The sequence below is a fragment of the Anthonomus grandis genome, chromosome 4 (assembly GCF_022605725.1).
Source record: "Anthonomus grandis grandis chromosome 4, icAntGran1.3, whole genome shotgun sequence".
Lineage (NCBI taxonomy): Eukaryota > Metazoa > Arthropoda > Insecta > Coleoptera > Curculionidae > Anthonomus > Anthonomus grandis.
Window position 1 is genome coordinate 38,888,258 of NC_065549.1, and position 27,951 is coordinate 38,916,208.

The window sequence follows — 27,951 nt, forward strand, 5'->3', positions numbered from 1 at the left end:
ACCAATGCAAAAATGTCTTTTTTGCTAAAGTGCATTAGCACTGTTATAAAACTTTTTTTTAATATTTCATGCACTACTTTAACTACTAATTATTAAACATGAGGTGGGATTTGCTTACCTGAACTGATATTTAGCAGGTGCCTCTTGAACTTGCACTCCTTGTGCACTATATTGCTGATAACTCTCTTGAGTTGGTCGATTTTCTTCTGGATATACTTGCCGATAGTATTGATAATTTCCACTATCAGGTTGACTAGTTTGATATTCTGGTTGGTCATAACTTTCCTGAGTATAGTACTGATGTGCTTGTTGATATTGTTGATACTGAGGTGATTGTTGTTGATAACCATCATTTGGTGTATGGTATTGTCCTTTAAATCTTTGAGAAGTATATTGACCTTGACCTTCATATGATGTTTCTGGAGTTGGATTCCGAAGGGCTTTTATATAGTGCGATAATAAAGATTGAATGTTAATAGAGTTTACTGACTTGGCAAACGGATGACTATCTGGCAAATTTGCCTGGATAGTAGAATCTTTTAGTTGATCTGGATAAATACGAAGTACAATCACTGGAACAGGGCTTCCATTTTGTTCGTCGATTCCAGACACTTTTGATAAACTAGACGTGAGGCCTCCGACGTGACCCTGAGAGTTTAAACTGGAGTATAAGGTTGTGCCAGGGCTTAATATACTTTGCATATTTGGAATATGTTGTGTTATTGTGGGCAGGGAGTATTGGATGCTCTGCTGCACGTTTACAGGTGAAAATTGTTTGGACGGCGGTTTGAATGCGGTCGATGTACTTCCTTTGTAAGGCGGTATATCGTGCTGAGAATATTTGTATATTTCGTAACGTTGCTTGGAAGTATCATATGTATCTAAAACAATAAATATTATGTTATAAAGGGAAATAAGAAACACACATGTTGAGAAAAATGGAAATAAAGATACACATTAAACATTTCGGTCTTTTATCCGTTAGTAATCTTAAAGTTGAAGTTTCATATTCTGGTAATGTTAAATTAAAAAAATTAAGTTTTAATTTGTTGTAATTTCTGAGACATTAATAATTATTATTAAAATTGTATACCGTGTATACTTGTACTATTTTATTTTTCTTTTCGAGTAATAAGTGGATAATTTTAAACGCAAAGTTATGATCTAATAAATTACAAAAAATCCCACAAATGGTGCTGTCTATATTTTACGTCAAAACTAACTAAAAAAAGTGATTTTTCGCTTTTAAAAATCTTCACATAAACAATTTTTGATTTTTTTTGAAGTTTTCAGAAAAAAACGTGTTCAAGGTTTCGGAATTGAACTCTGGAAAACACTGAATTCGAAAAATCGAACCGATAGTGGTTCTTTTGTCCCTAAAAATATAGTGTAGTGATACCTGGAGAGCAAAGTTGCTGATAACCTGTTCCTAAACCAGCGATTCAGTTCTAGAAATAATTTATTTTTTGTCTAGACAATTTTCTGTAAAAAATCATTTATTGTAACGTGAAGCTAATTCATCACTCCTTCTTCGTCTTCTTTTCAGCTCTTTATATGCTGAGCTCTCTTATCTGTTTTCTTCTTTTCTAATCCATATTAAATCTCTAGTCTATTATATGCCAATCGTAATCACCAAAGTTTCAATGTGAAGGTTAAAGTATACTTAACATTCCATTGAAAGCCTAGCGTTGTCGGTATAATAACTTATTATACCGATATATTATATAGGATATTATTAATTTTGCCAAACAGTTCAGCCCTGGTATGTGATGATCTCACTCTATACGCTAAGCTCGTCATATATCCTTATAAGTAATAATCCAAAATATTTACATTCGTTAAACAGGGGACCAAGAAACATAAATAATTTAGAAGGTAGTCCTAATGTTGAATTTTCTGGCAGTTGTCTTGATTTTTTCCGAAGTTTCCCTGAAAATCCTGTAGGATCCTCAAGTTGCTGTGGTTTTTCCCTTGTTATCTTGCCTATCGGAGAATCCGTTAAACATCATCAGGGAAATATCTGACGGACAGGACGCGACACTTGCAATACTCACTGGACATCCACTGGAAGGAATCATGGACATTTTGGAGGATTTATGTTCGTAACCTCAACTTTAAAATCAAAGTAGGTTTTACACCTAAAACGAAGGGCATCCAAGGGGATTGTCGTTATTTCCAACCAAGTAGCCAATCTATACGAGTACATGGAGTGGTTCGAGAAGCACGCTATAAGTATAGTTCCATCCAAACCCAAGGAATGGCTTTGATATGTCGATGACATATTTATTATTTGGGACAGCCATACCGAGCTAATAAACTTCCTGCATTACATTAATAACATTAGGCCAAGCATTAAGGTTACGATGGAGTTGGAAACTGAGTCAGCACTGCCCCTCTTAGGTGTTCTGGTAAAGAATAATAATGGAAGCCTAAGCACAATCATTCTAGTTCAATAAAGGTAGGATCTCAGCAGAGATATAAAAAATATCACCTTAGACATGCAAACTAATAAAGATAATTATTATGAAAGCAGCAGAGATAAGATAAAAGAAAAGTCACAGCAACTAGAGGATCCTACAGGATTTTTAACGATTCCGTATGTTAAAGGAAATTCGGAAAAATTCAGAATTGCCACAAAATTTAAGAGGTCATAGACCTCTAGAATTTTAGCCTGTAGAATAATTATTGCTTTTAGTTTACATCTGATTACTGTTGAAGATACTTCCCAACCGTAGCACTTTCACAACAAAGTTTTCGTACTACATTAAGTTGTTTCAAAGAATTTCTATACATACCTAACCTTAATTAAATTTCTAGCAAAACCTTAAAAGTGATTCGACCAGAAATAGATAAATTAAAATCAGTAAATTTTCATATTATATAGTGTGTTAGGGGTTCGATTTCCGAGACTTTAATCACGTGTTGTACGTCAAATTTTATCGATAAAAACCATATAAATGGATGTCGCACTCTTTATCCCCTTTGAATATGAGCCATTATGATATATACTAATTAATAGACAAGCCGATTGTGACTAAACTGGCATGTATTAATAGCGGGTTATCCAATTCGAGGTTGGCTAAGTACAACCCTGCCGTTTGACACCTATCAGAAATAAACGTCATGTGAAGCGTTTTTTTTTAGTTGAAGGTTTGCCATTTATAAATATGGATCGTTTAACAGTCGAACAACGTACTAAAATTATTAAATTGTTCTATAAAAATGGTGATTCTCCTGTGTCAACGTTTAGAGCTTTACGAGCTGATTACGGTCGACATAATCGTCCTACAGAGTAAACAATTTCAAATACAGTAAGAACATTTGAAGAGACTGGATCGGCTACTGATATTGTAAGGCACGTGCATCACGTCCGTATTTTTTTGAAAACAATCGTGGGAGAGCCTTAACAGTAAACTCTGAGCGGTATGGAAGCATGTTGACCAATTATTTTTGAAGAGAAATCGAAAAAGAAGATCTGGAAGACATGTGGTTCCAAGAGGACGAGGCCACAAGTCACACAACATAGGCCAACCGAGCTCTTTTGCAAGAGAAGTTTCCAGGACGTTTAATTTCAAGATTAGGGTATTGGCCCGCAAGATCCTGTGATCTCACAGGACATATCATTTAAATGTCACTGATATTTAAATGATATTGTGTTTCACATATAATGGAATGATTCAATATTTAAAACAAAATAAAAATTTCATCTTCATCTGAATATCTTGTGTGTTTAATTTAACTTTTCCAAGCATAAAATGGATAACCGTATATAATAGGACATAGCACACACGCGAATTGCAGAGCTACATCACCCATTACTTTATCACATGTTCTCTTAATATTTTCTTTTCTAGAATAAAATGTTACCAACATAATAATAATACCCTAAAATAATTATATTCACATTGTGTTAGTTATGAGTATGTAACCCAACCTACATTGCAGAATTGCATAGTCTACACCAAAGCGGATAATATCTACATCCATATACAAATTTTATTTCTCGAATTTTTACTCGAGTTCACTGAAACTAATCACTTTTATGCCCCCCACATGCATAAAATGGTAAAATTTCGTGTTTTTTTTGTAGTTATTATGCTTTAACATAAAAACCAGACCCTTATCATATCTTTTTTTTCTAGTTCATACGCCATAAGTTATGCTAATAAATAAACGTCAAATTATTACCGCCACTTACGCTAATAAAGCATCCTTACACCTATACAGATAATATTTTATTAGGTATTAAGGAAGAGGAGTATTTTTACAATAAGGAGATATAAGGGCACACCTTGATAATAAATAGTGAAAAACCTATAGTCATAAAAAATAATGACTATAGCTGAGAAGATTAAGAACGACCGAGAAATGATTATGAGAGCTACTCAGCAGGTTCGATTGAGGGCAATAGCTGGCGATCACAACAATGATGGCCTCTTTGAGCAAATTTTGTGAATTTAATTTTTTCTATCTAATTTTTTCTAATCTGCTTTAAGTTAAATGTTGTTTTTCTATGTAATCGTTATAGGGATTTTATTTTTGTAAATTTTTATCTGCTTTGGCCAGGCCGTTTACATAAACTATTAGCGTAAGTGGCGGTAATAATTAAATATTAATTTGTTATCATAGTTTATTGCGTACAAACTAAATTAAAAAAAAGATATATTAAGGGTCTGATTTAATTACTGAAAGCATTATAACTGAAAAAATTTTATCACATTTTTCATCAAAATTAAAGTTTTTCGTTTATTATTTCAACTAATTTCTTAGGAAAATTGGTTTTAAAAGTTGGTGAATTTAATCACCTTTAAAATAAAACCACTTTTATGCATGTGGAGGGCATTAAAGTGATCGAAAATAAATTGGAGATAAAACACGTAATTAAGGTATCGGAAATCGAACCCCTAACACACTGTATACGTTCACGAATGTTTTTCTTCAGTTTTAGGATGTGTCGATCCCATTGCACTCTCATGCCACATTTTATGATTTATCGAGAGCCTTTGATTGTGTTGAGAATGATATTCTTCTACAAAAATTAAACTACTACAAATTTGACGCCAGTAGTCTTCATTTAGATAGGATCGAAGCTACCTGTATGATAGAAGTCAGTATGTTTTGTTTGGGGGGTGTGAATCGCAAAGTTTACCACTAAAACATAGAGTTCCACAAGGCTACGTTCTGGGGTCTATTTTATTCTTGGTTTACGTCAACGATCTCCCTATTTGCGATACTGGCTCTGTATTTTATCTCTACGCAGGTGACACAACTTCTTTAATTGCTGATGCTGGTGAATCGAATATTGTCGAACATATTATTATGTTGTCAAACATATTATGATCGAACGAAACCAAAACCCAGGAGATTAATTTTTCTCTTCGAGATCTTGGTTCTTTCCCACATCTCTCGAATGTAACAGTGAATTTCCTGGATCTCACTCTGGATGAGTCACGTTGGAGAGCTATCATCCAAATTATCAAGATGCATATTCCTTCTCCGTAATTTAGTGGATTCTGTCTCAATGGACATACTCAGAATTGCTTATTTCAGCTATTTTCATTCTATAATGACATGAGCTGGGGGCACTCGGTGCACATGTCTAAGATATTTGCATTGCAAAGAAGATGTGTGAGGGTGATTGCTCGTTTCGGCTACAGGGAGTCTTGTAAGTCCCACTTCAGGAAATTGAAAATTCTCACTTTACCCTGTGCGTTTATTCTAGTCTGCCTAGTCAGTCACATTTTCTCTAACATAGAGAGAAAATCTATATAGTATATGCAACATATACTAATACCCACCGGCACTTTACCAGAAATAATGACTTCTTAACTCCATTTTTTCGTCGACTCACCAGATCAAGAACTGGGGTTTCGCACTACGGAGTAAAATTTTTTAATGCTCTTCCAGCCTCTGTAAGGATTCTGCCACTTTGTATATTCAAAAATAAAGTTAAAGATTTCTTATTTAACAACCCTTTTTACTTATTTGAGGAATTTCTTTGCTCCACTGTGGGCTATTTGGAAGTATTGCATTTTTTATGTTTATATTATATTTCTGTTAAAGCTGCTAAATATTTGTCAGTTTTACTTAATGCTTTTATCTAATCGTATTATATAGTTACTGCATGGGTTTTATTATTATTGTAATGTTAATTGTAATGCTTTTTTTTCCGTATTTTTGACTTGTGTAAGAGTTTTAACTTTTTGGCATGAATAAATAAATAAATAAATAAAAATAAATACATGACAAATGTTTATCAAGAACAGCCCTATATCTAGTGAATGGAACTTCTTTAACTTGGTGGATTCAAATTTAATAATAAGGTAGGGCGATTAGTAGTCATTAAAGAAAAGGCAATATAGTTCGTCCTTTAAAAGTTTAGACTTAATTCAAATTAATTTAACCAGTTAGTACATATTGCCCATCCCGGTTATGTTTCTTTTATGTCCTGCCAAGATGTTCCATGAAACACAGCAACCGTATCACCTGTATATGATATCAGTTAACCATTCTGAATGTTAAAATTAGTAAAGAGATAAATGTAAGTTACAAAAAGTATAGAAGCAATAACTATTCCTTGTGGAATTCCAATGTTTATATAAGATGTTTCACTACATTCATTATTTATTCTTGAGAATTGTTCTCTGTCCCTCAAGTTCCCTTCAAGACACTTACAAGCAAAAGGACTTGCGGTACACTGTCAAAAGGCTTTGCCAAGTCCAAAAACCACAAACAAATTTCTATTATTTTCAAAAGCTTCATTTGTTTTTCTAGATGTAGTGTCGCTGCATAAGTCTTTGGAATGAAAATGAAATAAATTTATTTTAAACCGTATCATAGAATGTATTATGAATATATTCATATTTGAGCTATACCATAAACCCTAACGTTAATCATTTAATTTATACAAAGAACCTATAAAACATTGAATTGTTCTTCGAAAAGGTTTTTTTTAGTTAATTAGTAACTTGACATCTTGGATCCCAAAACTAAAGCTGAAAAATATACAAGTTTGTGTTCATTTTTTGTTAACTATGTTAACTAATTGAAATTCGGTATTTACTATTTTTAGTTATAATGCCAAGCCTTGTCTGCAATCTCATAAGTAAATTAACATTTCTGCCTTAAAGAAATAAAAAGTTTCTTTTAATATACTTAATTGCTTTTTTAAAACAAACCTCGATAGGGGCAAAACAAATCTTAGATTTACATATTTTACTATAAATATTTAAAAGTCTATAACTTACTGTATCCATATCCAAGAGCACTATCAATCGTACGTTTAGAGTTTTTGGCAGACGTGGAGTTCTCGTTCGGGTCTACGATTTCTATAGCAATAATAGCTGGAGGAGGCTTTTCGGAAGATACATCTGATGTTTCTTTTGATGATTTTACATCATTCTTTTTGGTTTGTGCTGAAGATGTTCTTGATGGTGAAACAACTAATAACACAAACTGAAAATAAAAATAAATTTAAAAATACGCTATTGCATAACAACTCTTTGAAATTTAGTTTTAATTATTTATTTGCAACTTATAAAATATTTTCTCAATAGTCAAAGTTCTCAAAGTTTCTCAATAGTCATCAGTACTCCTCACAGCAAACCTGTATTTGTTTCGCTACTAATGAGTCTTTTCTCGAGAGTCAAGTCATGTCCAGACAGTAGTACATGTATTATCGGCATATTACGAAACCAGTTTTGTCACAAATTCTTTACTTAGGGTATTTATGTACATTCAGTAAGAAAAGGAGTGAGTGAGAAAAAGACTGCAATTCTCAAGACACTCTCTATTTTAGTTTTATAGCTTTCGAAATGCGCTCCTTGTCTTTGCTTTTAATAAGTTGAACTGAAATAGTTGTCGTTGGTCAATTGATAAAAGCTTAAAGTTATGCATAGTGGTTGGTATATGACTTGATATTAGTATTCTGTAAGGCATGATCTACTTTGGTAAGATGCTATCACTGCGGATCTCTTTGATCTAAATATTATGTATCTGCCAATACTGTTGTAAATTACTCTTTCTCGGTTTAACTGCTCGAGGCACTGGACTCTCCTTTCCCCTAAATGGGAACAGTTCACAACGCGTGTTGTCAAATCTCTACCGATGAGAATTTGCTATAAAGTACCCGTCGTTTCAAGTTGTATTAGATCCAATGACCTAGTCATAAATCGATAACACAACCACTCTAATAGACAAATAAGGACTAATATATTAGAGACTCGAGAACATTTAACTCTGAAGAACTAGAACAAAATGAAATAAAATTGCCGATCGTGTCCCTAGAGAGATACTTTAACCTAACCAATGTCCGTACCGTACCTTATCAAGACCGCATCTCAGATTCCAAGTTTAAGATAGAAGCTCTCACTGAGCTCATAGAAACATAATTTACCACCAACCTTTCAATGGACTTCAACAAGGATAAAATCTTCTAGGATATAAACTCCTAGATTATGAGTTGACAGCTTAAACTCCACCGACTAAAAACCTTATCAAGTCCACTTAAAACTCGAAGGACACATTGAGAATCCCACTCAGGTCATCAACGCTTTCAAATTAATCTTTTTCCTTCAATCTTGAAAAAATTATCATTTTTATTATTGATCTTTTAAAACTAGATGATCAGCCATTCTCCTTACCAGCTACTACTCAATAAGACTCCAGTGAATACAGGCTAATATGGATTCCACCCTCCCTAATTATTGAGAAAGATTTATTTTGGAACAAGATATCTGATAATGCCCAGCTGATCTATGCCCAATCCAGCCCTGCTGGTGTTCTTTTCTCACCAATCGCTTTTTTAGGGTCACCGCCAACGGCTTTACTTTCACCACCCGCTTTATTTAGAAAAGGAGAACTACAGGCATAGAACTACGAGCCCCTTTTAATCTTCTTAATCTTTCTTGAGGAACTTCTTATTAGGTAGGCTTCTAATTATATATGCTGATGCCTCAAGAATTCTGGTTGCTTTACGCCACCAGTCTCATCTCCTGCTTCAGAAATGGATGGACCACTGGAGGATGACGTTCAATCCCAGAAAGACGTATATTGCGTTTTTCTCTAGGAATATATGCATCTCTGTCTCTTTTAGGGAGAACCGAATCTAACCTCTTCTGGTCCACCATTCATGTTTGCCTGGAAACTGTTATGGATCATGAAAGCTCAAGGGATATCTCTAAGTATATATGCCTAACTCTATTTCGGCGGCAAGCTTGTTTAATATCAACGTCCGCTTAATCCTTACGTACGCCTCTTCCATGTGGACATTTACTTCCAAGATGGAAGTTATGGTTCATTCGTATCACAGAGAGATCTTTCAGATAAGGAAGGATAAGTACCTCACAACCGTCATTACCTACGTCAACCCATTCATCTGGAACTCTGTTCTGTTCGCGTACCACTCAGTTTCCTCAAACTGCTTTCTGGCGACATTCTTTTCCATGATTTGCTTTTCCGGATTGGATATATACTTTTGTGGTACAAAGCCCAAAAGTGGCTAACTGCATTTAAGTTAAATCTGAGAAAATTAAGTTTTACTGTGTTTTGTATTTCATTTTGTATTGATTCTCTTATGCATAGTAAACTTTGCATCTATACTATTAACACAATACTTACTATTAACAGAATATTATTAAACAATACTTGTTTTTGTAAAATGGAAAGATGAAATGCAGACCTCACACATCTGAATAAAAAAAAATTAATAGAAAATACACACACAGTACTTTATAGTTTGCTTATTATACCTTACTTATAAACATTATTTATTGATTAAAGCATAAAAGTATTAACTGCTATTTAAATGCGATCGTTATAATGATAATAAACACGTTAACCTAAGAACATTAAACAATCTGTTCTCTGTACTCCCAGTTAGGTTACTTACGCAATAAAACAATTAAATTGGTAAATTAACCGACATAACTCGAGATCATCTCGTTACATCGGCACGTATAATAATCAGTTTCAGGCCACTTTACTGGTGATTCTTTTTCACAGGACGTACGCAAAACGTTACGTGTTCGAAAACGAGTACTTTCACTCTAGTCGGCCACATGACGTTTTTGTGATCCATGATACCTGTCTAAACATTTTTCATGAAATTATTTACTCAATGATACTTTTTACGATAATTTGTTTCTTTATTACGGTAATCTAAATAGATCTCTAATTACATAACGAAAATGTTTTTTTACGAATTAGAAAGAAACTGTGATTGATATACTTGAAAATGTTTAATGTTCAAATTCGTGAACTTTATACGTAATAAACCAAACAGAATTGAATCAAACTGTTTTGATATGCATACAGAAATTTTTCATAGCGATTCAACAACCAAACAGAATAGGCGAATAGTGTCCTCAAAAGCAAACAAGGCTAATAAAATCTGATTGGAAGATACTACAGACTAAACATAGATCTATTACACGAACTTAATAAATCGTAACAGGAAAAAAAACCCCCGGAAAAAAAAATCCGGAAAAAACCCCCGGAAAAAAAATCCCCGGAAAAAAAAAATTTCTTCGGGGGATTCTTTAATAGTCTGTTGGGTCATAAAAATATATTATTTTATGATCCTAGGGTTTGAATTTTTGATATAGGTATTTGAGGTCCGCCTGGAAATTTTCTGTAAATAAAAGTGGAGCAATAAATGGGATCATTTTGTATTCGCAGAAACAAAATAATAGCTTCTGTGAAAGGATGATTGGAAACTTGGCATCATGGCTCAAATATCATGGGAATGTATGAGTACCGCTAATGTAAGCAAGTTGGGTCTATTTTTAGTTATATGTTATGTTTATACCATTATAAATTTCGAATTGAATTGTTGATGTTAGTGTGAAAAATTTTGTGAAGTCGATATGGAATTTTTTTAAACATCCAGCGGTAATCCAAAATTATGTTGGGACGGTTATATTTACACGGTACATAAAACCTGTGCTAACAACGTACGATGGAAGTGCAGCAAATATAACTCATTCAAAGTAAGTAATTTTTTATATTTTAAAGGTGTTGGTGCACTTGAAGGCTCACAGAATCTCTAAACTTTTTAAGGGGGAAATGATTTATTGCCCTTATTTAAACACTTTTATGTCAAATAAATGGAGGAAAAACCATTTTTTTCAAGTTTTTTGCAAAAATAAAGTCAAAATAACATCAGGTATAAGGCATATTTCTTAATTTTACATGGTCATAGCCTTAATACTTTTATGTGAAAATATATAAAACTCAAAGAATCAATGTATTTCAACTATAATACAATCAAAAATATGAATAAAATGTTAATATTATAACTTGATATAAAAAAGGTGATCGGTAACCGGGGTTGGCACTAGGTTGGGTTGGGTTGGGTTGGTATGGTTAAGTCCTAAGACAGCTGATATAAAAAAGGAGGTACATAAGTATCTATATAAGGTTGGCATTAGGTTGGGTTGGGTTGTTTATTTCTGTATGTTTTAAATATGTTCTGAATAAATGGTTAAAATGTCAACTTTTATTTTTTTTTTCTGGACAAAAAGGGGTTTGTCCACCAATTTTTTTGTTTTAATGTGTTTTATTAGGAAGGATTTTTCAGTTTCTAAATTAAAAAATCCCAAAATTCGTGAGCCGTTAAGTGCACCAGATCCTATTTTAAAGTATCTACATTTTTAACAAAATGCCACAAAGTCAAGAAATACTCAGAAATATCTACTTTTATTTTCTGTAAAATACAATAACTGCAGTACTTCTCTGCTCAATAATTATTAGTAGTATATTATGTAGCGCAGTAGCAGGGGCGGTTACTTTATGGACGCTCCGTATATTTTACAGTGCAGAGGATTGGTTGCCACGGATTGCAATCACCGTTCTGGAGAGAAGAAAATTGAGCACAATCATCCGTGTGACTTAAAAAATGTTGAGGTGGTAAAAGTATGAAAGAACGATGCAAAGATACATTAGCCAGGCCAACTCAAATATACGCAGAGGGTATAGCCGCGTTACCATCAGAAACCAGAGGTCGAGTAACCAAAGAAGATCACTTGAAAAGAACTCTAAGGAACATCAAGGCTGGTCACAATCCTAAGGAACCATCTACTTTAACGAATCTCATCAAAGAAGGTAAATATTACTTATTTCTAACTTAGGTACCTTGTATGAGTTGTTATGCCATTTGAAGAAAAATCTTTCTGGTTATATGCTGAGCATTTATTCAAAAACATTTCTAAAAAAAATTTGTTTAAGTCGTTGAGTAAATATTAGAGTTTTTAAATTGATTGTTTTCAATGTTTCAGACAATTGGAAAACTACAGGGGATGAAAGAGTGATAATATTCTGCAATGAGGACAGTCTTAAGAATTTAGCAGCAGCCAAAACATGGTATCTGGATGGAAATTTTTCCCTGGTGCCACTTTTATTTAAACAGCTCTATGTAATAAGGGTTTCAGTGGCGCCAGAAAACATTATCGTTACAGCGGTTTACTGTTTATTGGAGAAGAAGACCCAGCAGACATATGAAATCCTGCTGCAATCATTAATTGATGAATGTGCTTTCCGCAATTTGTTTCTTGATCCAGCAGTCTTATATATGGACTTTAAGAAAGCAGCTATGCAAGCAGCGACTAGAATCTTTGGCGATCACATTCGCATAAAGGGCTGCTTTTACCATCTATGCCAGAGCACATTCCGAAAAGTGCAAGAATTAGGTCTGCAGAAAACATACATGGACAACGAGAGCCTTAGAAGTTTCTGCGGAAAATTGGATGGGCTGGCTTTTCTTCCCGAAGAAGAAGTAAAGGCGGGAATGAAATTATTATAATTAAGTCCAGAGGCGCAGGAGTTTCCAGATATACTTAAATAATTCGACGCTACCTATGTCTCTGGAACATTTCAAAATATTGGAAATTATCCAAATTTTGTGCGAATCAGAAATATTGCATCTTTATTTCCTATTAACCTGTGGAATGTTCATGAGACCACACTGGCAGATAAAGATCGAACAAATAATCAAACAGAGGGGTGGAATTATCGATTCTCTAATCTTGTTGGTCGAAAACATCCCTCTATTTGATTATTGATAAAAAAAATTAAAATGGAGCTAGCGGTCGATTCAGCGAAACTGGTGAAAATTGGACTCGAACCCTAGGTAAAAAAGAAGCGAGCATCCTACCAAATACTGCAGGATAGGTTAAAATTATTATGTCCGCAGTATAATGACGGGGAAAGAGATATAGATAATTTTTTAAATGCCATTTCTCATAACATAAGGTTTAAACCAATGATAATATGAGTCTGTATTGGTATGTAAATATCAAATTATTATTTATGCTATGATTTTTTCTTTCATGTTTCCATTTATTTCGGAAAGTTCTTTGTTCTGCCTAGGGTTTTTTTTCTGGGGTTTTTTTTCCGGGGGTGTTTTTTCCTAGGGGTTTTTTTCCTAGATTCTTAATAAATATACCTGGACTGCCAATTCAATGAAAAGTAAATGACCACTACTAGGTGACTGCCATTTTGCGTGATTCTGTCCTTTCGACGTTGGACACTCTGACAAACTTCAGTTGTACCAATTGTAGGGAAACAAAGCAATTAAGTTTTTGGGAGGTTATGTTACAAAAACCAAATTGAAAGTTACGTTTAGATAAGGTAGTTGCGTTAGATCTGAGATTTTTCTTGTATTTCTTTAAGAATTTCGTTAAAATTTACCAAAGAAAGTAATTCTCACCTAAAATGAGGTGGTTTTAACAAATAGATTAGAGAGAGATAGATGCATGCACTTTGAAATATTTGTTTTATTATTCTGATAAACTTGAATCCTATAAATCCTAATACCATGAAAATGATGATTTTCATTTAAATTTTTGAAAAATTAAATTATGTACATATTATTGTGGGCGCCATAATTTTTTTTTGCTACCAAATCGTAAACATTAATCTATTTTGTAGAGGATAAGATAGTAAACAATAATAAAGAACGAAGAAATATATTCAGATATTTATAACATTATAACTAAATATTTAAACAATGATTATATATATATATATATATTTTTAATCAACTCATTTTACTCATTTCGGTCTAGGTTGATTATATTTGCACAAAAGATTTATGTTAAACAAGTAAAAACAGAAAATAGAAATTGTAATCAATCATGTTAATAAAAAACAAAATAATTAGTTCTAAGCCGCATAAGAAAATAGATTAATACATTTTAAGCAGACAAGAAATAAATGGAAGTAAGGATATGTACGTGTATATTTTTTAAATAATACAGGTAATATGCAAAAAATTTGTAATAAAGTATAAATGTTTGGACAAACGGCTGTGTCGCACATTTCCAAGGCAGTTAAAGCCGATTTAGGAAAGTCTTCAAACTGTCGGTACCAATGTTTAAATTCCGCAGACATTATTGACGAACCAGGATTACCTAAATCAACTTTTTAGAACTCCACTAAACGATCAAAACGCTGTAGCCCGTCATAGCAATTTTATTTTGCGTAGGGATAAGGGGGTTAAAAGATATTCAAATATCCTTATCTTTAAGAAACCTATCTTGTAATTGAGTAATACTACCATCTAAAAATGGAATAAATATATTTCAACTTTATTGTAGTCTTGCGGTGTTTCGGCTTAATAATTTGCTCTATTTCTTTGAGATTTTGCTAACCTTGGCTTTTTCAACTCACCTTCAAAATCTTTTTCTATAGTCTTCCGTGCTTCCTTAAAAATACTAGGAAATGACACAAAACTGGCGTTTTTCTCATAGACTTAAGTTCTTCTATACAATTTTCGGCAAGAGTAATGGCACGAAACAAATCAATAATTTTTGAGTGAACAATTTTAGATAATGAAGGAGTAAAGGCGAAAACCGCTTCTTCTAAATTTAAATATTTTAAAACTGATTGTTTGTAATATTCAGCCTTTTCATGCAAAGAAAACCTTTCCCCACATTTTTTCCATGAGCGAAATGCGTTCTTACATAACGTCCTTACCTCTTGTCGGCTTGTGTGGCCTACCTCTCTTTTTGAATAAAGAGCACAAAAAAACTTGCAGTATACGCCATCTTCTTTTTCAGAATACATAAGCCACTTGTATTGATCTAAAAATTCCTGGTTAAATTTCCTTAAACACTTTCCTTGTTGTTTGGCTAGAAAATTAAAACCTGGTGGTGGAAACTAGAGGCCATTTACTGCCTCATATCTTTCTTGATCTGACAATATTCTTTTAAAAATAATAGTAATGTCATTTAAAGGACAACATGGATTTTTAAAAGTAGAAGCCGATGGTTGTGACTCGAAGATTGGTGTTACAATAATACTGTGTTCCTGTATTGTAATAAATTGTGACGATATTAACTTTGCAGTAATTTATTATTCGCACGCTTTATAATATTTTTTTTTTAATATTGATTAAAAAATTCTGAAGGTAACAGTTGCGTTCCCTCGTCTCTGGGGGGAGGCAAACACCTCCTTTGGCCCCCCCTCGATACGCTACTCAGCAGAGGGGATATTTTGTTGATAAATATGCTTAGAATTCCATGTTGCCAGTGATTACTCAACTTTAATAGAAAAAAATAAAGTGATATAATAAATTATTGTAATTAGCAAAAACTGAATTGCATTCTTTATTATAAAGCAAAAGAAAGAGTGAAATTCATTAAATAACCAAAACTATTTAGTAATATATTTATACTAATCATTAATAATAATTAATATTTTTAATTTGGCTTTTTTAAATCGACAAATTTCGATACAGAATGGGACCGCTGTAAATCTCGCCCGGAGATATTCTCTCGATAAAGATATTTGGCAACTGCGCTCGTTATTCTTGTATTATATATATGCTATATATATGTTATAGCGTTTGATCGATATCCAGCGACCAAAATCGAGAACGCAGCATATGACGTTCGCCAGCAACCTATTTATAGTCCGCGCCCCCTGTTATTTAATCGATATAATGCCCGTATCTCTTGAAATTCCCAAGGGATTTTAATTTTTATCCAGATATTAACAATGAATGTAATTTACATGTACGGTTCGTGGTGACACGGTTTTTGATGTGTTTTTTTTTTAATAAACCCCACGAACTGAAAATACCATTTCTTAAATAGCCAGTCGAGACTACCTTTAATTTATTAGATTCATCTATGCAAAGAAAAGCCCTTAGAGTTCTTGCAGGTCCTTACTTTAGGGATGATTGTCGCCAATCCTTTAAGGATCTTAAAATTGTTACATCCTCAGTATATCCTTGAGAATCTAAGCACCTACAAAATAATTTTCATAGCTATAAAAGCCGTAATGATTTCCATCAGTATGAAGCAAGGCACAGAGAAAATCTACTACTGGCGTGGGGCATAAAGTAAAGACTGTTACTTTTTTTTGAATGAACCAGTTTAGTAATAAGTAATAGTCTTAACTTTATGCCCCACGCCAGTAGTAGATTTTCTCTGTGCCTTGTTTCATACTGATGGAAATAATTTTTTAGGTTCTTAGATTCTCAAGGATATACTGAGGATGTAAGAATTTTAAGATGCTTAAAGGATTGGCGACAATCATCCCTAAAGTTAAGACCTGCCAGAACCCTAAGTGCTTTTCTTTGCATAGAAGAATCTAATAAATTAAAGGTAGTCTCGACTGGCTATCTAAGAAATGGTATTTTGAGTTAGTGGGGTTGCTGTGAAAAACTCGGTTAAACAATTATTGCTAGTTAAACTTTCGAGTATTCGTTGTACAAAATACACTATAAATAAAATTAAAAAGGAAAATAGCACAGCTTCCTTTAAATTAATAATGTTTAAAACTCTGAGTCTATTACATGAAGGAAAAAGGCATAAACATTCAATGTAGCGTAAGCTCCTTTCTAGATTTATTAATCTTATTATCTGTTTCAATCTGTATAATTATTATTTCAAATGACGACTACTTACGTATCTATGACTTTTTTGTGTGCTACTAAAACAATGCAATTTGACAAGCTAGTTTCTCTACTTTTGACCAAAAGTATATACAGTGTACTCCGTCTATAACGTACATGGGATGTAACGTATTTCCGGTTATTACGTATTTATAATTCGGAACCCGCCCAAATAGTCTTGTCATTTTACTGGATATAACGTACTAACTAAAATTTTAACTCCGGCTATAACGTTCAATATTTTTGCCCGATTGACAGTAATTTTCCGGTTGTAACGTACAAAGGTACGTTATAAGCAGAGTAATTTTCCACCTCTGTCGGGGATTCCCATTAATCGATACTGAGAAGTTTCTCTGTCGTCGCGCGTTGGCACCGAGGCCGCCGGGGATTTCCAGTTCTCGACTCTGAGAATTTTTATAGAATACGCAAAATGAGATGACCGGTAGTTTTAGTTTGGACATTGCGGGTTATTGTGCGAGTGCGAGTTTTAGTAGTTTTTTTGGTAAAATGACGGATAAGCGCAGAGTTATAAATTTGAAAGAAAAAATAGACATCATTAAAAGTATTGAAAGTGGCATTAACAAATCGGAAATTGTGAGAAGGAAAAATATGGCAAAAACAACAGTTTCTACAATTTGGAGCAATCGTGAAAAAATCAAGCAAGCAAGTGAAAATAAATAAATAAATAAAAAGGCCTTTATTTTATACTCGGCGAAGGGCAGCATGCTGTTAACTTAACCGAGTACACATAAATATTACAATAATATTATTACTATCACAAAAACACATAATTATTAAGTAGTTACTAATAGAAAATGTTAAAATATACAGAAGACAAAAAAAAAATTAACTATAACTCACAAAGAAAAATACAAATTTTACAGCTTAACGACTACTTGACATCATAATACTATATATATGCATGACCGATTTAACAATACAAATACTTATTAAAAAAATTAAATAGAACAATAGAAATAAAATTAAAAAAAAAAAAAAACAATCCCAAAAAAAGTTGAAATAAAATCATCCAGTTGACTGTTTAATTCTAAGTTATTACTTTATATTATTGCTATTTTTCTCGATATTTATTGTTGGCTTTCAATCAATATCTTTTTTAGGTTGTTTTTAAAGGATTGGAAAGACTTATCAGTACAGTGACTAATAATATATTTATTTATTAGTTTTGAAGCACAGAAAGAAAATGATCTTTGAAAAATCGCAGTGCTATGTCGGGGGATATTAAATTTTAAAACCGTGCGTGTTGTTCGATTATGTCTGGTAGTTCCTGTTTTAAGTTTATTTCGTAAGTAGGAGGGACTATTGTTTTTTAAAAGTTTGAATAGGAAACTGCAGTAATGAAGTTTTTCTCTATTTTGCACATTAAGCCACTTCAATTCTTTTAGCTTGCAAGTTACATGATCCCTTCCTCTCAACCCATAAACAAAGCGAATGCAAGAGTTCTGTATTTTTTGCAGTTTGTACCTACTAGAAGCATCAAGACATGGTCCATAAACAAAATTAGAGTAATTACAATGTGATAAAATTAGAGCTTCACAAAGCTGCCTTTTTAGTGTAATACTTAATAGATCCTTACTTTTATACAAATTTCTCAGGGACATATATGCTCTTTGAACTACTTTAGATACTTGTGTTTTAAACCTCAAATTTGTATCAAAAGTTACACCTAAGTTTTTGTGTTCTTTTAAATTCAGAATTTTTTCACTATCTATCACAAGATCACAGTTCATACGAGACCATGATGCCAAGGGGCCAATGTAAATTACAGCCGATTTTTTTGGGTTTAATTTTAAACCATTTTTTTTTGAATAATGGTGAATTGTATCTAAGCACTGACCTAATGATTGCATAGATTCATCAACGTTATTCTTAGTAAACTGTTTATAAATTTGTGTATCATCACAGTATTGAGCCATACGACAGTCGCGAATTTTATTTTTTAGGTCATTTATATAAAGTATAAACAGCAAAGGGCCCAGAATGGATCCCTGGGGAACACCTCTTTTTAAATCGGCTGGCTCAGAGAACGAGTCTTCCACTCTTGTTATCTGGGATCTATTTGTAAGATAATTACTGCAAAAACGCACAGCTTTCGGTAAGAATCCGTAATAGGAGAGCTTCGCTAAAAGTAAGTTATGATGTAGAGTATCGAATGCCTTGCTGAAATCTAACAGAACCAAAGCTGTCGTCTCACCCTTATCCCAAGCATCAATAATATCATCCAAGACTCCAAGAAGGGCTGAAGCAGTATTAAAGCCACGGTGAAACCCCGATTGCGTTTCCGAGAGCAAATTATTTTTCACGATATATTCAATCATCTGGTTGTATATGAGTTTCTCAAAAATCTTGGACAATACAGAAAGTAGGCTTATTGGTCGTAAGTCAGAAAAGCCATCCGGGTTAGAGACCTTAGGTAGCGGCAACACTATTGCCTTTTTCCACAAAGAGGGAAATTTACCTATCTCGATGCAAGTATTAAAAATATGAGTTAGCACCGGAATGACACGAGGACAGCACATCTTAACCATTTCTAATGATATTTTATCAATGCCACTGGCATTTGATTTTATTTGCGAAATAGCCTCATATACTCCTCCAGTATCCACCAGCTCCAGATCGAACCTTTGATCCGTGGCTCTTCTACCCAGGTATTCCCGAATGGTCTCCGCTGAAACTGGCGTGGATACCTGACGTACCGACTCAACAAAAAACTGGTTTATTGCTTCCGGATCTTTTAGGCTATCTGGTAGATTTGATGTAGAAGTGCCTTTTGTCTTACTATAGATATTAAGATTGGCCAAACCGTTCCAGAGGGCTTTTTTATTCTTGTCTCTATGCAGAAAATTTATATATCCCCTTTTTTCGTTTCTGACTGCGGTTGTAAACATGTTACGCACATTTTTATAGGATTCCCAATCGCCAGGATGTTTGTTTTTTTTATATTTTGAAAGTAGAGAATTTCTGTATTTTTTCATTTCCTTTAGAGTATCTGTAAACCAAGGTGCTTTCGGCTTTGTTACTCTAACCGTGGTGAAAGGTGCATACTTATTAAAAAGTTGTGTAAGAATATGTGTAAAACACTGGACCTTATCATCTATTTCCGCAAAACTAAACACCTTACCCCAATTTGCGGCGTTAAGATCAAGATCAAAAGCTGCCCTGTCGAAGCTCTTAAAATTTCTAAACGTAACAAACTTTGGGAAAATCTTTGGAGCATTAATTGCAAGAGTGCAATAAATAAGTTGATGGTCAGAGTGCTCATGCATATCTCTATGTTCAACATTACCTATTAGTAGATTTTCATTTGACAGAATTATGACATCAATTAAGCTAGCTTTTTCCCTTGAAAACCTAGTGGGATTCATTACTACTTGCTTAAAATTAAATGAGTCCAAGAGAAAATCAAATTGCTCATTAACAGATTTATATTCTAGAAGGTTAATGTTGAGATCACCCATTATTATTGTTTCATCTACCATGGGAAGAATGTTTGAAATCGAGGTGTCTAAATGCTCTAACGCCCTAAGGACATTAAACTGAGGCGGACGATAAAAAACCCCAAATCCTAATTTAAGTTTGTTTATTTGTAAAATAAACCATTGTTGCTCAAAAATTTCTTCTTGTTCCACCAATTCCACCTTATGGACCCTTAAACTTGACCTCACGTAAACGCCAACTCCCCCACCTCTAGTTTTCCTGTCCAGTCGCAAAAAGTTATATCCTACTATTTCGATCTCTTTATCTAAAATATTTTCTGAAAGCCAACTTTCCGTTACTCCTAGTATATCTAGGTTTAGAGTAGAAAGGATTAACTTTACTTCAACAACACTAGGTAGCAAGGAACGTATATTAACGTGGCCTACCTTTAAATTGTTAAAACTGTTTTTAGCCATTTAAAAATATAAAAATACACAAACCAAAACACTAAAGAAATAAGCAATTTAAAAAACAAATAAAATAAAAATATAAAAGAAATCCAAAAGTACAATAAATAAAATAATTAGCTAAAAAGTTCCTCTAACATAGCCTCATTTTTTATATGGATTGGCTTATCATTTTCATTCTTCCTTACCAAAGTTCTGCCATCACGATGCCATACATATCGATACCCCAGGCCTTTGAGCTGCTTTGCTTTCTTAAAAAGTCTGTAGTTTTCTTTGGTCATCTCCTCATTGATAAAAATGGGTGTATTCTTATTGCCAAGACCTACGGTACTTAGAGTAAGTTTTCCTTTTCTTCCTCTGGATTTTAAGATGCTATGTTTGGTCTCCTTATTTTTTAGGGAGATAATAGTCTTTACTCCTGCTTTGGTATCAATATTTTCAAATACTTCAACTTCTGATTCCGGAACCTCCAAAAAGTCAAAAAGAGTACCCAGTTTGTCCCCTGTATTTTTCTTATCCTCATCGTCATTTATTAGGCCTGCAATGCAGATATTTCTATCTAGCTTCCTAGTTTCCTCGACGTTACGCACAGTTTTAAGTTTTTCAATTTCTTCCCTCAAAACTTGGTTGTCTTTGGAGAGATTGTTCACCATATCTGCTAAAGCCTTACTCCTTAGTTTTTCTTCCTCATACTTTTCACTGAGAAAATCTACTGATTTCCTAACCTCCCGCATTTCATTTTGTAAGCCTTTTATCATCTCCTTAAGCTCCAGGTCTCCGACGCATCCAGATGGTTTGGACATAAGTAGCGATCTTCGCTGTTGTGTTTTACGTAAAGTATCGATTTCAACATCGTTCTCGCATAATGGACATCGCCATGATGTTTTGTTTTCTATCATTAATTTTGCATCAGCTTCATCAACTCTTCCGCATTTAAGGTGGTAAAGGCCTCTACAGTCTCCACATACTAATTTTAAATTCGATTTAACTATGTTTTGATCGCATTTCTTACATATTTTGGGATTAACCATGATAAAATCCGCTTTTAAGCGCCTATGCAAAGTCTCTCGGTGTATGGACTCCTTTAACTGCGTTATCAAAACCGCGTGAGATGAATGCCGTGAAATGTGCGATAGCAGCGTTTTTTATGCAGCGTTTAGATGTAGACAAATAAGTTTAGTATTCAAAGATGAGCTACTTTTGTTGTTATTGGTGGGTAGAATAAGTTATTACGTACGTAATTATCTCCTCTAATCAGCTGCGCCAGCAAACACAATTTTTTCTAAGGTAGAACTATCAAAATTTTAATTTTTTTAGGGAGCAACATAAATGTATTGTTAATTACTTAAGGTGAACATACACCCCCCTAAATCGCAAAGAATTAAGAAAATTAGGAATCCCGTACGCCCAGATGTGGATCAAGCTCTTATTCGATGGTTTGTGGTAAGAAGAACCGAAAATATTCCTATAAGTGGACCACTTTTAAAAGCAAAAGCGGAAGATTTATCTAAGGCATTACACGGTGGAGATTTTAAGTGCTGTACGGGTTGGCTCGAGCGTTTTTAAGTTCGTCACAACATCAATGTCGGCAAAGTGTCCGGTGAAGCAGGAGATGTTAGCAGGGAAGCTGTGGTGAACTGATAAACCGAGAAATGGCCAGGTATTGCACAAAATTACAGCTGTGAAGATATTTTTAATGGGGATGAGACCGGACTATTTTACAAGATGACTCCAGACCGTACACTGAAATTTAGAGGAGAAAGTGTGTGGGAGGCAAACAATCAAAGCTAAGATACACCGTTTGGGTTTGTGCAAATATGACAGGTAGTGAAAAATTTAAACTTCTTGTCATTGGTAAATACGAACGATCGAGGTGCATGAAAAATATAAAAAACCTGCCTGTTATTCATAAATCGAATAGACGCGCATGGGTGACTTCAGACATTTTTATTAATTATTTGAAAAAGTGAGATGAAAAACTAAGACGTCAAAAAAGAAAAATATTGCTTCTAGTGGACAATTGTGCAGGTCATTCAAAGAATGTAGATCTGACAAATATCAGATTAGAACTTTTGCCTCCCAATTGCACTTCTGTCATACAACCGATGGATCAAGGCATAATAAAATGCCTGAAAACCTATTACTGTAGATATTTTATGTATCGCCTAATTCAAGCATTGGATAGTGAGGAAACGTTCAATTTAATAATCCTAGACTCGATACAAATAATTGCGGAAATCTTGGAATGAGGTTTCACAAAAAACGATTCAAAACTGCTTTCGACATGCTGGTCTAGTGAAATCGATGGAGGAGTTTGATTCAGATGATGACTTGCCTCTGAATCAGTGGTACGAGAAATATAAAAGTGTTGATGATGACTGGGATATTCCGCTAAGTTATTGGTTGCAAAATCACTACCAAGAGGTAACTACTGTAGAAAAATATCTTCCTGAACTAGATAATTTTACGACCATCGACGATAATTTGGTAGCAACGGAGACCTTAACGGATTGCGACATTATTGCCGAAGTAATAGAATCAAACTGTTCAACGAATGATTTAAGTTCCAATAACGAAAGCGGCGATGATGATGGACCAGTGAACGAACCCATTCCAAGTTATTGTGAAGCACTTTGTGCAATTAAAACTGTTACGAATTTCTTACAATATACTGACTACGGATCTGATGATACAATTTTACAAGCCTCGTTAAAAGTTGAGAAGCACATCGAGAATTTCAAATTGTGTAAAAAAAATCAGCAAACAAAAATAACACGTTATTTTTGTGTTATTATTATATTACGTTATATTACGTTATGTTATTTGAAAAATCGTAACTAATAAATAGTACAGATTTATTTTGATTACATATGTATATGTATCCTATTTCAATGTTATATGTTACAAATTAATATTATATCTTTTTTTGTATTTAATACTTAGAATGTATTTTTTGTTAATTTAGTCCTTTAATTAAAACAAACAAATCTTTACATATTTATTTTTATGCGTTTCTTTTATAGCGTACCTCCGGTTATAAAGTACTAATTTTATTCACCCTAGAGGGTACGTTATAACCGGAGTTCACTGTATATAGCTTATACCTCATTTACATTTAATACTAACTCACCCGAAAAAAATGCTAGGGGTTAATAGGTGATGAAAATAGACATAAATTCAAGTTAAAACAGCAAAACCATCGGTGAAAGTTCCTTATTTTTCAACAATGATAGACGTGCATCTTATGTATATATCTGATTACATAGACACAACCATACAAGATTATATGAAAAACAACCTATTCCGCCTTAAGAAACGTAAAATATAACCATTAGTTATTTTGCTTTTAAACCGGAATTCTAAAACTTTCGGTCTTAAGTTAATAATATGCTATTTTTAAATTAATAGTATTTAAAAAAAAAAACTCGAGGAATAAGACGGCATATTGCACTCGGAAGAAAAGAAAGAAGATAATTGGCAATAAAAATATAATTAATTTAAATCGGTGGCGGTGGTGCCATCAACTTATGTAAAAGCTTATCGAAATAAAGTAACATTATTAAAAACACAAATGAATGAAAGTTGCGCGTGATAATATCTTTGCATATTCATGAGTTGGTCGCGTTGTTCCTCCATAAAAATGATTTATAGAAATAAACTTAACGATGGCAAATATTTAGTAGCTAATGAATCAATCTTTCTCTTTTAAAGTAAAAAATCTCACGTTAGTCGTTTCGACGTTTCCTTTACCTATCTAATGATCATTTCTCACGTTCTCATTTTAATTAAATTAAGATTTTGTAAATTACTTAAAATGTTTAAGGCTCATAACGAGTGTCGTCTCAATAGACCTACGGTTATTTTGAGAATTGGCCCTTTGAAGAAAATCGTAAACACATTCATATATCATTTTCAGTCACAGATGAGGATTAAGTTTACATTTGAAATTTCCTTTTACAACTGTAAAATTGTAAATATTTACTTGGTAACTATATAGTATATGGTCTGTTCAGGAACTAATTAGGCAGTAACTAATATTTTTGACAATCAAAGCACGGGACAAAACGGTCTTCTCGGAGAAGGTCGTAAAAGGCATCCTTATGTGTGCACGCAATGTCACGTAATAAATAAACGTTTGTTTGTTTTGTTTCTCTTTGGTTGTTTGAATTTTTCCAGTCAACTCCTAACAGTAAAAACAAAACTTTATACGAGAAGTTCCAAATCCAAGTTTAAATTCTGTTTCAAAAATTTGTCGGAAATAGCTTGTCTTGACTGGTATTCTAATGTATATTATGTATATCTTGGTAATATTTAAATCCGTAAAAAAAATACCTAAGATTTGATGTAGCAGATCAGCAACATAGTTTAGGGTATTTATAAATTCATTAAAGCCTGGTTCTTTGACAATTGTTGGAAATACATTTGCTCGGAAGTAAAATAGTTTTTTGCTATCAAGTTTATGCGAAAATTACTTGAGCAGTTTCATTTTTCATTATTTCTGAATAACTTTCAGGTAAAAAATAAAAAACTTATCCTGTACACTTTGTTAATCTGATAAGCGTTCTTACCTAGTGATAATAAGAAGATGTGATTATACAGGGTGATTTTTAAGTTGATACTTTTTTTAACTGTGTATAGAACTCGGTAAAATAAACTTTTTTTTTTAAATAACTTTATTCAAAATACCGAAAAATAAAAAAATTGCATTGCCAAAATGTTATAAAATGAGTCCAGTACGGTCCTGTCTAATTTAAATAAGTTGTTCAGAGTTGTCAACATTAACTTCAACACAACAATTTGATCGACGTAACCACTGTTCCGTAACGGCATGCAATAGAGAAATCGATTTTTGTCTAACTGTTGCTGCAGCCTGCTCAATATGTGCTATTAGTTCTTCTTGTGTGTCGATAGGCGTCTTGAAAACTAAACTTTTTATATACCCCCACAAAAAAAGTCTACATGGGTTTAGGTCTGGCGACCTTGGTGGCCATGCAACTGGTCCATTTCGGCCAATCCACCGATTTGGGTAACTTATATTCAAAAATTCGCTCACTTCTCGTCTAAAATGGGCAGGTACTCCATCCTGCAGGAGCTACATAGCTTGCCTGATATTCAGTGGCACGTCTTCTAACAGAACAGGCAGATTATTTTGCAAAAAGTCAAAATAAACATCGCCCGTCAAACGGTCTGGTAATATAAATGGTCCAACAAGTATCCCATTCACAATTCCTGCCCACACATTAGCAGAAAAGCGGTGTTGAAAATTGGTTCTACAAATTGCATGGGGATTATTAACAGACCAAACATGTGTATTTCGAAAATTGTTAATTCCGTTTCGGATGAATCTTGCCTTGTCCATGGCTAAAATTTTGTTCGAAAAATATAATATCATTTTCATGTTGTTATAGAAACCATTCACAAAACTGAACTCTGCGGGAGAAGTCTTCAGGCACAGTAGCGCTGGACACGTTGAACGTGAAAGGGATTAAATTGATTCTTGCGCAATGTTGTGCATACTTTTGTTTGACTTAATCCGACTTGCCCTGCAATAACTCGAGTACTTGTTATTGGATCTTCTTCGATGAGATTTAAAATTTGTTCTTCCCTATGAACATTTTCAGGTCTCCTTTCTCTTCCTGCATGCCCTCTACGATGTTCCCGTAAATCGCCAGTATCCCTAGCCCGTTGATTAAGATTTATGAAACTTCTGGGTGTGGGATGATTCCGCAAAGGAAAGCGGTCTGCGTATAATACCGAAGCAGCAGCAGCACTTTAAAGACACTCTCCATAAATAGCAACATATCCACTGTAAAGTAAAAGCCTCCACCATTTATTGTAACTTATAACTTCATACATGTTCGCCTTTAGTTCTTAATGTAAACCTTGCTTAATGTAAATAGTTATTTTTATAGGAATATTTAGTTTTATTTGGTTGGCAATTGTGAGTTATAAAAGCGCATGAGGGGGCTCTCCCCCCCCCCCTTTTTTAATCTGTACATAGCATGGTAAAGAACAGCAAGACCAATATAAACACTGAAGACTGAAAAACAGGTGATTTTAATTTCCCTCGAAATTCCTAAAAAACATATAAAATATTAAGAAAACTAAACGTTACATGGTGTCAGGTGTGTATTTCGAGAGACAAAACCCACAGAGAGGCAGTACAAAACTAGATGATAATGGATTTTCTGAGAGCACCACCTGTCATGGATTTCTTTACCGGCAATGTTGCAAGAAATTGGGCAAGATGGTGGCAAAAATTCGAGCTCTACCTGATGGCGATTGAAAAAAACGAGGCTGCAGAAGGGGTCAAAGTGGCAATCTTTCTGAATCTGGTAGGAGAAAATGGTGTCGAAATTTTTAACACCCTAAACATAAAGATGGAAAAGGCCAAACTGGAGGATGTGAAGAAGAAATTCACTGCATACTGTGAGCCGAAGAAGAACATAGTGTATGAAAGATACAGATTTCTTACATGTAAGCAGAAGCCCGACCAGTCCATAAGTTCCTACATCACCGAGCTGAAGACCCTGGTATCCTCATGTGAGTACAGTGAAAGTGATGAAATGGTCAGGAACATGGTAATCCTGGGCATGCAGTACCAGTCCTTACGTGAGCAGCTATTTCAAACGGAGAAGCTCACTCTGGAGAAGTTGGAGGCGAAGTGTAAGATCTACGACCAGGACAAAAAACAAATGGAGGACATGGGGAAAGCAGAGCCTTCCACGAGTGCATTGGACGCTATAGGAGCACGCAGAAATAACCAGGGGAGTAACAGTTTTAATTTTAAAGGTTTTAATAATACAAATTCAAGAATGCTTTTAAGGCTAATGAAATACCAATTAATAGTTTCTTATTTGCCGGGTAAACAAATGTTTATTGCAGATTTGCTTTCTCGAGCTTTTTTGAAACACCCTGTAAAAGATGACCCACAAAATAACTTTCTTGTTCATGATATTCAAAAGAAAATATGTATGAGTGAGAGAAAAATGTCTCAGTTAGAATCAGAAATGAAAAATGATAATGTTTTAATTTCATTAAAATCTTTTATTCACAGCAACTGGCCTAAAAATATCAAAAAAATGTGCAATGAACTAAAACTATTTTATCAAATAAGAAATGAGTTGTCTGAAGAAAATAATTTAATTT

The 27,951-nt window shown here is 33.7% G+C and overlaps 1 protein-coding gene across 1 annotated transcript in view; it reads right to left on the reverse strand.

Annotated features, from left to right (window-relative positions):
- The window catches only part of LOC126735355 (uncharacterized), a 38,783-nt gene that overhangs the window by 2,998 nt on the left and 7,834 nt on the right, over positions 1-27,951 (reverse strand). Inside the window, exons 2-3 of the mRNA XM_050439315.1 lie at positions 7,248-7,455; positions 119-881 (exon numbers count right to left, since the gene is read on the reverse strand). Coding sequence (XP_050295272.1) covers positions 119-881; positions 7,248-7,455 — 971 coding nt within the window. The remainder of the gene's footprint in view (positions 1-118; positions 882-7,247; positions 7,456-27,951) is intronic.